The following is a 16803-nucleotide window of genomic DNA, read 5'->3' as shown; positions in this document are numbered from 1 at the left end:
CGTTAAAATAGTTTATATGATCATCGCATGCGAGCGAAACCCGGCAATCCTTTGTATGGATAGTAAACATAATTTCAGATGCCGCTTGTACTGAACGCCGCTTTGTGTTTGTTCATCCTATCCGTGTCGGAAGTTGAGCTACGTGATACTGCGAAGCCTTCCCGTTAATAGTACATAATAAACACATTATTATTAAATAATTGAGTTTTCGATCCGTGTACGGGAAAATGTCGTTCATGCAGTTTCATGCTTTGGACAACGACGGGAATATAGTTCCAGCACGTCAATCTACCGTGTCGCTCCCGAGGGCTTTCGAGTGTGGAACTGCATGCACAATTTCGAACATGCTTCATGCGCTTAAAACCTGCGGCATTTTGAATATACGTGAAATGAAACAGGATACTCAAAATCGTCAGCACTTTTCGCTGTGCTTGGATTCCATTTCCGAACAAAATTTTAGTAACATTAGTACCGATATGGTAGCACTGTCTCTTTTAAACGCGACTCATGTTTCATAATCGACAATCCGCTCTAGATACAAAACCCGCAAAAGAGATGATTGGATTAAAACTCAATAATCACAAAACGTGCTCAAATCTAACAAAACGATCACGTGCTATCGGCCGAAATGTAACTGTCAACTGTCTTCACAGTTGCTTCCACCTTGCGTCCTTTTCGGAAGACCGACATACTGGACCGACAGTATACAGAAACATATCGAGTCGCGCTATTTCCTAGCCGTCCGTACATGTTTCTCCAATCAGCCAGAAAATCGCTGTCGGTGCTGATCCGCAATAATAGCACATTCATTCTCTGTTACACATACACACACGCAGACAAATATACAATACACGCAACAAAGGGTGATTCGATTGACCGGGAAATCCCTCATGAATGTGCTAACTTCCTCCGGTAGTCTTCGATACGCAGGGATAGCCAATGTGCTGGTAGGTGGCTGGAACGGAAAGCAATCGAAATCGGTAGATTCATTATCACAGCTATGTCGGTAAGCTTATTGCTCTGGTGTGAATTTTCTCTATGCAGTTTTCGTAGGACTTTGTACTGGGGTATTCTATCCGATGAAGAACAAATAAACTGATTGAAACGGTTCAATGTGTTATTTGATTTTTTAATCCGAAACTGTGGTCCTAATATCAACTATAATACCTGTGCACCACTATGTGATAATATCTCCCTCCAACTAACAGGTTTACACAGGAGAGATCAGCTAAATATTTTTACCTACAAATTGATTGAAACCACTCAGAAATGATGTGTACAAACACTTTGATTTTGAGTAACTCCAAACCAAAATATTGGCACAAAGGAATTAAAAAGAAGGTTATTCCTAGCTTCAAATTATGGTAGGAAATAGTAGATTATTATAAACTAAAAGTATTTGACGTGGTTATCGACTGTATTCAATAATCAGTCAGTCACTGACTGATGAGCCGATATAACCCAAGTCTAAGGAATATAAACTAAAAGTTTAAACTAAAAGTTGAACTTGAAACTAATATAAATACTGTTTTAACTCTAATTTCAGATGCATCATCCGATCCAGATGAAACCTGCTGATAGTGAAAATAGAAATGGTAAGTACATGTTTTTGCCTTGTTAAAACTGATATTGATTTACAACAAAAAGGTAACTTTAGAATATCATACTAATTTAAAATTAATTATATTATTTTCTATTAATTGTATTACATACATTGATCAGTTTTACGGATAAATAATTTTAGAAACAATGCTTATATTAGCAATAATTTCCGGAAACTTCATCTACGACAAAATTCTCTCATATCCAAAAATCTTCTAATCGAGATAAACGATTTTGTGTAATCCAAGTAGAATGTATATAGCGCTTGTTTGAAAATTATGCATAGCTTGCTAGCAACGCAATATGGAACCACAAGTGCTATTCCTTTGTAGCGGAAATTTGGAATATTCAATTATCACTGTTCGAAGCTTTCACGTCTTTCGTTTCACATCGCACATATCCCTGAACCTCAGCAACAGAAGATATGAAATGTGGCTTAACGCTTGCCAACACGTTAAAGGAAGTGTGTATGTGTGTCTTTGGTCCCGGATTCAACCAATGAAATTTTAAGCAAAGGGCGAGAAACCAATAAGCTCTCATGGTTTGCACGGAGATTGCTCACTCCTGCGGGCCGAATGTTGTGAATGTTATGTTACCGGAACCAATGAACGGAAATGAAGAAAAGGATATGGAACGTGGATCGTAATTGAATAATTTCATTTCATTTGAACGATCTCGAAATCAAATTTCCACAAGCACACACACATGTCGGTTCACATTATCAACTTTCATTACGTAGAGCTATTTGGCTGTTGAAAGTTGCCTTTTATTGCGATCTAATTCTATCAGATGAAATGGTACAATTTGCGACTGTGTTAAAGAAAGCCGTTTTACAAAATCATGGAGTGAAATTAAAATTTTATATCTTCATTAAACTCAACGTCTGCGCCATGCTAGTCGGACTGAAATGAGCCCGTTAAACGCAAAAGCACATCTAGAACGAGTGATTATTTCTGCTCCGGAACCATTTTCAGGTTCATTGTTGATTGCTCGAAATTACAACACAAATAGCACCGGTGGAGCAGTGGAAACGGTGCTAATACAGCTGTAAAAGTAATTACTTCTTCGGGCCCAAAAACAGTGAAGGCTGGGAACGGGGTGCGAGCGATGTTTAATTTTCATTGTTGTCAGTGGACTCGACGTTCCGGTAAGTGTTTCCGAGAAAGGTAGTAAACTAAAAGTTTCCACTGCTTCCGGGGCAAACCGACCGAAAAGGATGGCGGACCGGAAAGTCGATGTTCGTTACATCTTTCGCGAGCGAAGTCTTTAAATTTACATTCGAGAATAAATTGAATAAACGGTTGTAAAGATCTCAGGTAAATTACTTTGACTATCGATTCATAGTGATAGTAATTTGAAATATCTTGGAAAGTGTAATCAATTTTAAGGTCTCTCTGTTGCTTTTGAATTTATTTGATTGACTATCACCATTCCTAATCTTAGTAGAATCAAGCCATCCGATGTCAAGGGAATTTAGCATGGGTTTATTCTCAGGCCCCTCCATTTACCCTTCCCAAGTAACACTTGCAACATATTTTTTAGAAAAATATTCAGAAAACAGTTGCATTTAAATTATAAATAAGTTTCATGGAAAACAAGATGTTATAAGATGGTTTAATTTCTAACGCCGATGTTTTCAGCCAGAATGACAGGTTAAAGTTGCATTTCGGTTGTAAAGCTAAGTTTTTATTAAACATTTACAACTGAGTATTCGCGACTACGAAAGTAAAAGAGATTTCTAAGCCTGTTCGCACTCACACGAAACTCCATGCCGAATTGTCAAAACTTACGTGAAAACAAAAGCAAAAATACTTCCTTCTCTTTTTTTCTCACACAAAAAATCATACCAATATCAGCAACTTCGTAGTGGCGAATTGCCGGCATTGAACCGCGGCGAAGCGATGAGTACAGCACAGATCCATAATTTTGACACATTTTCGCAACATTGCAATATTTTATTGAGCTTAAATGCTCCAGTTTATGAGTATTCTGGGTATTTTTTGAGCGCAATTTAAGTTCTTTCACAAATAAAAATTAATTGTGAATCAGTTGTAAATTAACGCGAAACAAAATGCATACAGTAAAGCTTTTTATTGGTTTCGAATTTTTCGGTTATCGGTGTGCTCATTTGAACGCAATCTTGTATAAACATGGCCGATGACTGCGCCAAAATATAATGTATAGATCATTATTTTTGTGTCGTAGAATGATTTTATGTATACAAGGGACATATAACATAATTAATATAAAATATCCCACCGGTTTTCAAAGAGATTAGCATGTTTTGTGAGATTGTCAAAAAATGATATTTATTTTGATTCCACTCAACTTTTGCTTATAAAAGTAAATCTTGAGCGCATCAATTTTTCGGAAGTAGAATGGCAAAGTTCACGATAAATTTAAAATTGCACTTTAGTTTGGGTTATTTGAAGGCTACAATGTTGCTTTGAGTGATTGATGAATTACCGAAATATAACTTTAGCCATTTTATCTTGCGAAAAATGTCTGTCTTTATCTGCTTGTAAATGTAAATATAACTTCAGGGAAATATCAGAAAACAAATTCCTGTCAACAGCGCGATTAAGCTTTTCAGTTGGTAGTACAAAAACCATGCAACGCATAGGCGTCACTTTGAAATATTTCACAAACATGTTATATGTTAGCTCGTTTCTTGCGCTGTTTCAGTGTTAATCCGGTCGTAATTAAGTATGTGGAAACGAAAGGTTAGCAATTCGATTTGTTTTAAATCCGTTGTCAATTCTTATTTAAAACCAAGTGTGTTACTTGGGCTTCCTTCATGCTTAATTCTATATTTACGCTCTTAAGCCTCTTGACAGTACAAATGTCCCTCCAATAGTTAAGTGTACTGGTACAAATGAGTTCTCGCCAGGGACGTCTATAATATGGGATAGTATTGCGGCGCTTATAATAAATCCTTCTGCTGCGGCGGTGGTAACGCGCTCAGAAGATAACCGTGAGACAACCGCAAAATTAAAATTTAGATTTTCTGGTTTGTGGTTCGACAAAATACCAGTTTTTTAACGTGTTTGTGGTAGAAAATATTAGATGGTAAATTTTCAAATACTTAATTACTATAATAAATCATGCGGTTGTCTTTTCGTGGTTTGGTTCAGCTGTCAAGATAACCGCAGTTTGAGGATTTTTCCTGCAATCTGCAATATTGACAGCGAGGAATAAGTGGGTAAAGTAGATCAAGCTTTAAGGGAAGGGTAAACCCCAATACACACAAGCACGCATAAAATTTAATAAGCAGATCGCTCATTCAATAGCGATTATAGCCAAAAGAAATGCAGTGCGGGTCATGCAGCAAACACCCTGGCGATATCACCACCCCATCGACATCTCTATATCGAGCTGCAGTAAATGTCAGCGACAGCATGTCCGGGGCTCAAAATTTGACAGCGGGCCCAAATCAGACTGCTGGCAGTTGAGTGAAACGCAGTGCTGAATTGCTATCTCATTTTCGCACACACGAGATGTTGGCGGCGAGAACATGGTTGTCTGCCATGGGCTTGGATATCACAATAGATCAACTATACTGGTCGCAGTGATGAGTTCACACATGATAAAAATCACTATTCCTATTTTTACATTCTACAAAATATGTGAAAAAATCCAATGAACGAGTGTGAAAAAACTTTTATATAGTCGACTTGTATTGCACAGACTAACAAACGTAACACTGGACACTCAAAATAATTTTCACGTCGAAATTACGGGAAAAGTTATGTGATTGTTTTCCATCCAACTTTTCCTGTACTATTTACGTGTATTTCACGTAGTTTGCATTAGTATACGTAAATTTACATATAAATCAGATAAATGTTATTGTATTTTCCTATAACGTTCAACCACAGAGAACAGACTACCAGGTAATTGACAAAAAGTGTGTAAAAGGTTTTTATGTAATCTACGAGTAATCCTTCAATAGAGCACCCCTCGAGCAGTAAGTGGCAAACTAAATCTTGATGTCGCTGCTATGTAACTCCAGCACAAAGAAATATTGATAAAGGTACATGGATGTTTTTTGATGTGTTTGGCAAACTATTTCTGGAGGGCGCTACCGACAGATTTTACACACAAAAAATCGATTACTTCCTTCGAGCCTGTTAATCTGTTCTCTGTGGTTCAACTGAAAGTCACGTAACTCCCTGTAGAGAAATTTATGAGATTTTTCACGTGGAAAGGACGAGTGGATTATTTCGCGTGAAGCATAGTTCGATCGCCAAGAAAAACGATCATTTCAAATTTCCACTCTAGCCAAGATTCAAGCAACAGTCGCTGCGCGAGAACGACGTTCGTCTACGCTGGCACTGCTATCAGATAAAATCCGAGTAAATTCATAACGTTGCTAAATCATAGCAAGCCGCTTTGCGTAGCGCGAAGACTGCACCAGCTGCTGCTAAGGACCCAAACAAAATGCTGCGTCGACCCATCCGTCAGCATCAATTTTACAGTAAACCAATGGGAAAACTGTCAGAATAACGATGACGGACGCGTTGACGCAGCATTCTGTTTGGCCCTTTAATAGTGTTTTTTGCGAGATTTAGAATAACAATTTAATCGGGATGTTACCACAGAGCACGACTCAAATATACAAGGCTTGTTACTTCGCGACCAGCTATTTTTTTGTGACGTTGGTAAGATCGATGAAATAAACGAACAATTTCCCCATTCATCTAAAAGTAATTGTTTCCACCGTCGAAAACTTTCCTACTATGTTTCCTTAACAACCCAATGCAATTTTCAGCATGATGAATGGAAAAAACATTTACCACGTGCAAAACAAATTGAGGCCTACTACAATGTTCACGCCGACGAATTTGATGATGATGGTACATTTTATGTTTATCTCTAATGAACTAGCCTCCTATATTTAAGTCGTGCCACAGAGAACAGAGTAACAGGTTTGAAGAAAGTAATCGATTTTTTGTGTGTAAAATCTGCCGGTGGCGCCCTCCAGCAATAGTTTGCCAAACGCATGACAAAATATGCATGCACCTTTACCAATATTACTTTGTGATAATTGTGTAAATCGGGCACAGAGAACAGACCTTGGTTTCTCACCCCTGCAATCAAGGGATTTCCAGTTAGGCGAATAAGTGCGTAGTAATCAGAGATTACTTTTGTATTCATTTGCTAATTAATTAGGTAATCAATGGTAATCAGTAGAGTAATCAATGATAATCTTAAGTAATCATTGGTAATCATGATTAATTTATAGTACAGCCTGAATTCGTTAATTGGGCCACGATTACATTCGCTAATTGGGCCGACTGACAGTTGTTAGAAATTTCTAAACTCGAAAATTCCATACAATTTTGACATTCAAGTTGTCACATAGCCCAATTAGCGTACACCCAATTAACGAACCGCCCAATTAACGAACCACCAATTAACGAAACTTTGCTGTAATCACAATAGGTTGATTACTGGTAATCAGAGGTAATCAGTAAAGTAATCAAAAGTAACTTTTTTGAAAGGTGCGTAGTAATCATTGCTGTTGGAAACCCTTTGCCTGCAATTAACACAAAATGTAATACGTCCATCATAGTGCCCCTGGTAAAAATGTAAAACTTCTAAGCTTTTCTAAACCAGCGAATGTGCGTTTCTGACAATTTCCTAACGGTATTTCACAAAGTTGCCAGCAGGGATACCAGATTTGCAGATTTGTCTGCAAATTGCAGATTTTTGGAACGGTCTTGCAGATCATTATAAACTTGCAGATATTTGCAGTTTTTATGACTTTTATTGTTTTGTTGCAGATTTTTGTTCGAAGCTCATTAAACTTTCACAGACTTCCTAAAAAAGTGTGCAGATTTTCGCAGATTATTTTCAAACCAGAAAATTCGAGTAGCTGGAAAACTGCTCGATTTTTCCGGTTTTCGAGCAGTTGCAGACATTTTTTTCAGGGGCTTGCGATGGGTGCCATGTTTTTGTTGCCAACATCTCAGCACATCTCGACAAAGGTTGGCAGCAAATCTACCTGTCAGACGGGCGCTATTTCTTGCATTTTTTGAAATAGCGCCCTTCGTTAAGTGGACTGTCAAACACCGTTCGTTAAGATACGGATAGCACCCCGCTGATTTTTTTAGAAAATATGGCATCTCTGGTTGCCAGTAACAGATGCTTACACTTTTATTGTTATACAGTACATATGGTACATATATTGTTTTTGTTTAAGGTCCTGAACAAGAAGTCGGTTTGATCAGTTTTAATGGTTTTAATGTGTACAAATATGTATAGTAAATTTTACTCTGAATAAACGTGTGAGATAAAGTTCACCAAAATTAAATTTTACCAAAGCGAAAATTTACATTCGCTCGTTTGTGCTAATGAATACAAACACAGTTGCTCTGGGCACCCTGCCGGTTTTTTGACTGTGGCAAAATTTTATCTTGGTTTTTGTTCTGTCTGCTAGCGTGGCTTGTAAAACGTGTTTTTGTTAGTGCAAAGTGTTTCTGTTCTGTGTAATAGAATTGTACGGAAAAAGTGGAAATCGTGCTTAAGAAAAGAAAAAGTATCACGTTATTTACTTGGACTTTAAAGTGTTTTGGATTTGTTTCCATGTTTTTCTACATGTCTTCCTGCTACAGTTCCGATTTTTATCGCGCCGTGTGGGATTCCTACGGGTGGCGTCACCTCGACAGTAATGAAGGTAATTATCGGAATTTTAACGAAGGCACTGTTTCAAGGCAACGGGAAGCAATGTTTACTGAATTTAGGACTTCGTTTGTTTCGTTTCTTTTTATGTAGGTAAGCCAGCAGGAAACACCTTCCCGCTGCTGATATCGGTCTGAATCCTTGCTAATCCGGAGTTGTAATAACGTTATTTGGTCTTACGGGGATGAGACCTCGCCCCCGCACGAACTGCTGGCGTTTCAGTGTCAGCATTCATTCGGGCGGTTGCGGAGACTAGCTTCAGATCACCAGCCGGTCAAGTAGTACGGGAAGATTGGGAAATATGTAGGGCAGATTCTTATCCTCGAGTAATTTATCTTATTAAGGGATTATTGTACGATGCGTATAATCTGCCGGGTTGTTACGACCCCCTTTTGGGTAGGCGGCGACGAGTCCGTTGATAAGACCCGTCAGTTTGCATAAATTTAGACGCTTTCTTTTATCTGCTTGGGAAACTGGAACGCGAAGTTAGCTGATGGCTAAGGATTGGTTTGCCATCATGGCCTTCCGTTGGTAAAATGCGTCCGTAATCAGATTAGCTAGCGGATTACGATTTATACTGGTTAACCAGTATTCGGGTTAATTGTTCTGTTTTAGCTAAAGTCGATACAGATAAAGGATTTAAACAGGGAAGCGTCGGATATTTTGCATTTATTTTTAATAAATTTTCTTCTAATATTACCGTAATCAATTTCAAACATGTGTTACCACACGCACAATATTTTATAGTGTCGAATTAGTGACCGAATGTTGTCGTCCATGCTGCAGAACTGTAGCTGGGCTCAACTGTCCTCAGCTTTAGTTATAGATCCGCTATAGTCAAGTATTCAGGCACCCACACCACGAAATGGTTACTCCCTTATTGGCTCGTTTGCCAGTTTTAACGACAGTTTTAAAGCCCAACCCTTGTGCTGTCCCTTTCGGACCGGAACAGGCTGAGACAATTTACGAACGTGTACCGCATATAAACAATTTCTGAGTTTCTGGCGCCGTTCTATCCTTGCCAGTGCGGTGCCGATGGCATTCGGACCGATGCGACGACAGGATCAGCGGTGATGTTCACACGCGGACGCGTCCTCCGTTGTTTCACCCAGCTGGCTGTCGTCTTTGAACATATCATGAAGGGACACTAAAAGCGCACGCGATGACGACCGTAAAAATCGTTTGTCCCGGATGTGGCTAAAGTTGGGACGGTGCGAAACTGCCCCTGCGGGTAGCAAGTTGTCAACGTTGAGTGTCACACGGTGAGCTCCGCAAAGGGCGACAGATTCGTTGGGTCTCGTCCGGACTACAACCGGAAACGTTTGGAAAGAAACGTGGTCCCAACCGTGTTCGTATTGTGTTTCAGTTCCCTGCAGTCCTGTACGTTGGGTACGAATTTTTCATCCACACAACTACAGGATGCGGTGTGCTCGACCGGTACCCGCCGGCGGATACGAGAGAAAATATAATTTTCACTGCAGAGTGGTCGTAAAGAAAAAGGTATTAAAATTGTAGATTTCTACTAGCGAGACCAGCATGAATTATTGAATGGTCGGAAAAAATGTAATTTATAACAAGTATCGAGTGCAGCAGATATTTTAAGCGTCGCGTCGGTCGTGTGGCCATAAATTTTGATTTGCTAGCTAGATGTTATGTCGCCTTTTTAGTAGCGCAACTGGTTGGAATCAGTCGGATAAATCGAAACAATTTTGCTTACCAGTCAAATCTCGATATCAATTCCATAAACTGAACAAAGCTATGAGTTATACAGTTAAAACTATTCAACATATTTTCTGTCTTGTTTTGCTATTAGCGACACCACGTACAAATGAAGAAGGCGTGGTTTAATCACCGAACGTTCTGATGGTTCCGCTGCGGCGGGTTCAAGTAAATTCGGTTGCGTTCACAACGACACAGTAAATTCCGAGAATTAGTAAACAGTTTAAGAAAGACAAATTTCCTGCAAAGTAAAACAGGCCTAAAATAAACACTTTGTGGCAGTGCATGCCGGCCAAAGCTTGCCTTCCCTTTCTCGCTCGCGGCTGCTGTTTTTTTTTCGTTTTGTGCAGTACCCGAAATCGGTTATTTTTGGCTTCATTCACAAAAATCAGAGCAAAAGAACTTCGAAGCATCGACGTCGTCGTCGGCACGGTCTATAAATTCATCCTGTCTCTCAGCTTTGTTTAACATTGACAGACTTTCGTCGACAATTAGAATAATCTTTTATGTCTTCCGGGGAAAGCTGTAAACGTCAGTATTAATTGCCAATTGAGATGGCATCGGCGTCGTTATCGTCGGAACTGGAATCTTGCTGTCGAAAACAGCCCCCCACGGGGAACAATCGGGCTATTTCGAGCGGAAGCAGTTTTCCCCTCCGCTCACACCCAGTGAAGGATTTATCGAGTGTGAAATTTCCCATTTCGGGTGAACCGCATTTTCTTTGAACCACAACTGCTGCTCTGCAGTCAAAGTCGGGAAGCATGTGCTGTCGCCACTTCCTTATGTGCCGATATTTTCCGTTTCGCGCACATTGATAGCCGCTAGCGAACAAATGCATCACCGAATTCGGCTTGTCATTGTTCTATTTGAACCACACCGCGTGCCACTCGATGCAGAAAGCCGGTTTTGCGTCGAGCTGTTAGCGGCATTTTCTGCGGGATTTTATTTTGCATGGCACTTTAAATATAGAATACCGAAATCGAGACTGACTCGAGGCAACCAGAGTGCCGTCCTTTTACATTTTAATCTGTACGGCTGGGCGGTGTTGAATCGCATGTGGGATGAATCTTCTTGATGTGAACATCTTGCTTAGTAGTTCATTGACTTGTCGATACTGGATTTAATTAGGTTACTTACTTATTTCTGATTGATATTGGTGTCATTAAAATGACGCACTGAAACGCGTCCCCTTTGGTTGAATATTCTAAATACATTAGACCCTCTCTGTCTTAGGGACTCCAATACAACAAATGAAACAAAAAATGTATTAAAAAAGTACATATACACATTTAAATGTGTTTGATTGTTTAACTGTGCGACACAATCTCTACACGTGACCAAAAAAGGCAGACAATTTTGTCTACATTAAGAAGGAAAGTATCTAAGTGCCTGACTGCCTGCGAAAGAAGAATGAAATTTCGTTTCAACTTGTTTTCTAATTTAGTGTGTTTGCCTGTTCACCAACGGATTTGAATGAGCTTTGTGGTGTTGGCGTTATCCGCATGATTTCACCTTAACGATCGACTCTTCCGGTATTGACACAGCAAGACAAAACAATTTGCTTTGCTTTTGTTTGGTCCTATATTTTGTCTTTCTTCGTGCTTTAGTGGACCGCCTATTTGTTTGCGTATTTCCGGTTTTATATCACGATACAATTTGCGTCTTTCAACATAAAAATGTATTTGGATCTAACCGTAGCAGATTTGAATGGCTCGATACGTACAGCCACAGCTTCTTGCGATAGCTGCCAGAATACGAGCGACCTCGGAATAGCCCCCCCCACCGCGAAAGGACTCAACGTAGAACTGTCGATCTCTCAACTTCTAAGGGCGCCCTTGAGTGCTCCCCGCCGTATTGAAGAGACGCATGTTCGACGAAATAGCGTTACAACGTAACATTAAGATTGTTATCGGGGATTGGATGGAGGATGGAGGATTCAGCGCACACTCGCTGACCAGCGAAATCAGTCTAAGACGGTCTTAGTAAGACCTATCAGCAATGTCGCCTCCAAGAACATGGCAGTATGTAATATCTTCTTTCAGCCTAAACTCGTCACTTTTACAATTTGCCTCTGTCTACTGGCATTTTTCCGATGCTATGAAAAACAGCGTTTTTGTTTTCGGCTCATAACAAAGGTGAGAAAGAAGACATAGATAATTATCGAGTTATCACAGCTTTGAATGCAGCATTCAAACTACTCGAAAAAGTAATTTTGGGACGAGTGCTCTGCCATTGTAAGCAATTTATCGACCAATCTCAACATGGATTCATGCTACGTCGATCAACCACGACGAATCTCTTTTCATTTTCTACTTATAGTACGGGTACAATCTCGCATTTGCATTTCCTAACGGATGCAATCTACACTGACCTCTCTGCTGTTTTTGATAAGTCAAATTGCGATTGCCAAACTCGACAGGATGGCTGAAATCCTACTACTTAGCTGATCGGCATCTAGCTGTTGAAATCGGAGAAACAATAACCAGCGACTTTATTGCTACGTCCCGTATTCGACAGGATAGTCATCTGGGCCCGCTCATATTCGTGTTATACTTCAACGATGTAAACATTTCGCAACGAGGCTTTCGTTTGCTGGTGATCTTAAGAGTTGTATCGAGGTCGAAAGTCGAACACGTTATGTCCCTGTAGCAACATCTGGAGAGCTTTTCAAGATGGTTTAACGAAAATAGAATGATGCTCAACATTAGCCAAGTGTTCAGTTGGGTCGTTCTCAAGGAGAAAACTGTCAATTCTTTTCGGCTATCACCTCGGCGGTGAACTGATTAAAAGAGAATCTTGGATCACAGATCGGAAAGTCCTCCTTGACTCACAGCTCACCTACAAGCAATCTTGGCCAGATTATGAGAAACGCAGAAGGCTTCCTGATATAGATTGCTTGAAGAATTTGTACTACGCGCTGTCCGTCGACGCTGAAATATTGCTCGGCGGTCTGAAATCCTCATTATCTCAACGACCTTCATCGGAATAACTCGCTACCGCTACCAAGATACGAAGCGCGCCGGCTACTAATCGGACTGGACACCCTGGCAACCAGAAGAAATCTGTGCCGAGCAATCCTGGTAGGCTGATAGCCTGATGACGAGGCTCGATTATTCATGGTTTCTCAACCATATTAGTGTACGAGCTCAACCAAGACCTCTTCATAGCAGAATATTCCTCCACGCACCATTTCGAAGGACAAATTATGCATCAAACGGTTATGCGTTCGGTGGGCTGCAACGAGTTTTCAGCCAAGTGTCAGTTGGGTTCGATTTTTGCCTGACTTGTAACACTATTCGTGGGAACTTTTTAAACATCCTAAAAAAAGTTACTAAAGTTAAGGTTAGAACAACAATATGTCTTTTGGTATAAACAAATCAACTAAACTCCTACACAAGTACACCTGGACGTCACCAAATTAGGTCGAAACACAGATCGACTACGTTTTGATCGACTGTCTGCACTTCTCAGCATTGACGTCAGATCCTATTGGAGCGCGAATGTTGACTTGGGTCAAGTAATGGATAAGATACGCCCAAAGCTTTCCATTATGACCAAGATTCGATGCTGACTCCAGCCTCGGATAAATTTCGCGTGACTGAGGTCACCGTAAGCTACACGTATTGACTCGAAGCTGCCGTGCTGTAACAGGAAGAGCTGGTCGAAGCCCCTCTCGAGCACGTGGAACGCAATCACAGACGATAAATGTACGTGACGGATAAGGAGAACACTGCGCAGGCGGCACAGATGATATAGCAAATTCAGATTTTCCGGTAGAAAAAGCGCTCTTTGGAAGATCAGGAATATGCAGAGTTAGAGCTTAGAGCAGTTGTACAGTTATTAGAAAACGCACAAGTTCTACCAAAAACTGAACGCATCCCGTAAAGGTTTTGTGTCGTCAGCAATATGTGTCTGGATGAGGTAGAGGACGATCGTCATGTGACCGAAAGATTCAAGCAGTACTTCAATGAACGCCTGAGTGACGTCAAGGCGGATAATCATGGTGGCGAAGAAGGCAATCTCCGCGGTACAACAAACGTGAAAAAGGAGCCATCCCCAACGGTAGGCGAAGTTAATCTTTCAATGGATAAGGCCGCATGTAGATCACTGTTCTCAACAGCACCTCCTCTCCAAATCATTTTCATATTTGTGCGAATATATCAAGCGACTTTCGTAGCAGGCCGGAAGAAGCTGCAGCCAGATGTTATACAGAATCTTATGAGTGGAGTTAAGCGTAATGGTCGAGCATACGGTTATGGTGTAGAGGTTGAATGAAAAAAATATGCCAAAAGCTTCCTAATGTGTTATATGATTTTGTCTGAAAGGTCAGACACCATTTATGTAGTACAACTCAATAGGGATGGGAAAACTATCGTTAACTACTGATAGCAGGTTTGGCATACACTTTTCGCTTTGATTTTGCTTTTTTCAAATTTTTCAAATTTTGCTTGGGTGAGGAGCAGTAATCAAAAGAGCAAAATCAAAGCGAAAAGTGTATGCCAAGCCTGACTGATAGTTATCAGTAAGTAATAAGATCACTAAGTATCAGGAAGGTCTTGCTATTATTGATATTTACCGATACAGTTCCATCGTTAGTTACGTTAGAGAAATTAGTTACCGCCATCCGGGGTGAGATTGTGCCAAAAACCAAAAATGTTTATTTGTGAAAATTTATTATATCTATAGAAACTGGTGACCTAAATTCAAAATGATGATGAACATAACATATTTATTCATAACTTAGAATGGAACACAGATAATATTAGCAAACTATTTAGCCTAAACAGGGTTTCAAAGTTCGCGATCAAAAATACGCGACCAACCCAAACAAGAAATCGCATCAACTTGCTATCTTGAAGATATATAAACTAATCATTTACAATTTATTGAAAGGTTATTATGCGTTGGTCAAGTTTTGATTACGAAAATAATATTTTTCGAAACTTCCCTACGATAAAACTGAACCTTGTCGTGGTGTAGGGCTTTTTAACTAATCAGTAAATGAACAGCGGTCACGTTTACTTCTGAATGTGGGTATATATCAAAATACTTTTGTGATTTCAAGTGGGACTCGGGGTAAAAATTTACCAAATGTGATTGTTGCGTTGTTCAGAAAGTGCTTTTATTCCGTTTAAGAATAATGCCAGTATGGGGATCTCTGACAATAGATGAAGTTTTCTGGGATTCATCCCTGTTTATAACAACTGTCACAAATATCTCCGAAAAATGTCGGATTGATTCAGTTGGTCGGAGGCTTAGGGTTAGTAAGGGGATGTAAGCGGGATACCAGATCCGATTGGATGCCGCAGGACCACTCTATAATGATTACGGGTAATAGCACTTCTTAGGTAGCAGATGGGAAAATTAGGTCAATTCGTGTCGTGTGTTCAAGTTTCGGCTAGGCGGTGCTGCTAGATAGAGTAGGATTTTTGCACTGGCCCCGTGGCTGTCCTGAGCTCTGATGGCTGCCCGCGGGCTCTGTCTATGGGAAGGGGTCGAGTCTTAAAGAGACGTTTAAGCCCAGAGCTTTACAGCACTTTGGTCTCGGCGGGCGAGTCTCTATATTTTGAAGCTTCTGTCGACTACCGCGAGCGTCCAGCTTGTGCTGCGCTCAATTTACTTTGTATCGTGGGAATGCATTGTGAATGCTAAGGGGATGAAAGATTAAATTTGCCCTGATAAGTTGATCCGAGTTGCTCCGAAATTTGTCTTATCTATTGGTTCATTTGTGGTTGTTTGTGTTGGGAAACTAAAAGCGTGCGCGCGGTTGAAGACCAGTGTCAGGCGGGGCTGACGAATTCTCCACTTCTTCACTATACCACATATTGCAACTCGAGTGGTACAAAAAGTCCAAAGCACATTTACAAATTCGATCTATTATTTTTCTTCTCATCATCATCATTATCATCATCATCGTCATCATCATCATTATCATCATCATCGTCATCATCATCATTATATTTAAAATATGACATTCCGGCCTTTGGCAGAGAGATCTTAGAGTCAGTTCGTGGAGTCCGCGCAGGGCCGAAACGCCTCCGCCTGCGGGTATAGGCGTGACGGCTATGCTTGGGGCTCTACCTGTGTTTTAGTGGGCGCCAGTGCCTGTCTCGTCAGGTAGAATTGATGTTTGAGGTCTCCCTGACACTTTGTTGACAACACAAAAGGGCCCAGCGCAGAGTTTTATACGCTATTAAGCGACCAGTTGGATAACCCGAAAAAAAGGAAAAAAAAAAAAAAAAGGAAAATAATATTTTTCGAAACTTTGTACTTTTCGAGCTTCACGGGGGTGAGATTGTGCCAAGCCATAATGATCGATCCAATTTGTGGATTTCACATACACAACAAACATACGTCAGTATACACCAGCACACTCACATTCTTTACTATTGAGCACAATATTTTGACAGATTAGATTGCATCATCCATTTTGGAGCAAACAGCATTATAGGTCTGCTAAATAATTTAAACGAATTTTTACTTTTTCTCTGGAAATTTCAGATACTTTGAATAAACACTCTAATATAAGACGAATATATTATACCGTGTATAAACTGCCAGTTTTAAGGAGGGGGAGGGGGGATAGGCCACATGTTCTGCGGTCGCGGGTTCTCGAACGAAGTAATGGTTACTTTCGTTAAATGATCAAATAGGTATGCCCCCCTTCATATATCTCCCCCTTGTTAACCCTAGAAACGCTACTGGCTATATAAAGGCTGTCCATTGACTACGAACTCATTTTTAGTTATTTCAGACCTCTTCGGGTTATTTTCGTTCATAATTTTTGTATGATGCGTT

At 40.2% G+C, this 16803-nt stretch overlaps 1 protein-coding gene across 3 annotated transcripts in view; it reads left to right on the top strand.

The window, feature by feature from the left end:
* LOC128743586 (CUGBP Elav-like family member 2) overlaps positions 1-16803 on the top strand; it is a 439607-nt gene that overhangs the window by 246950 nt on the left and 175854 nt on the right. For all 3 annotated transcript variants that reach the window (XM_053840187.1, XM_053840185.1, XM_053840188.1), the window contains one exon: positions 1547-1595. In XM_053840187.1, coding sequence (XP_053696162.1) covers positions 1547-1595 — 49 coding nt within the window. The remainder of the gene's footprint in view (positions 1-1546; positions 1596-16803) is intronic.

This window comes from Sabethes cyaneus, chromosome 3 (assembly GCF_943734655.1).
Source record: "Sabethes cyaneus chromosome 3, idSabCyanKW18_F2, whole genome shotgun sequence".
NCBI classification, from domain to species: Eukaryota; Metazoa; Arthropoda; class Insecta; order Diptera; family Culicidae; genus Sabethes; species Sabethes cyaneus.
This window is presented reverse-complemented; position numbering and strand designations above follow the sequence as displayed.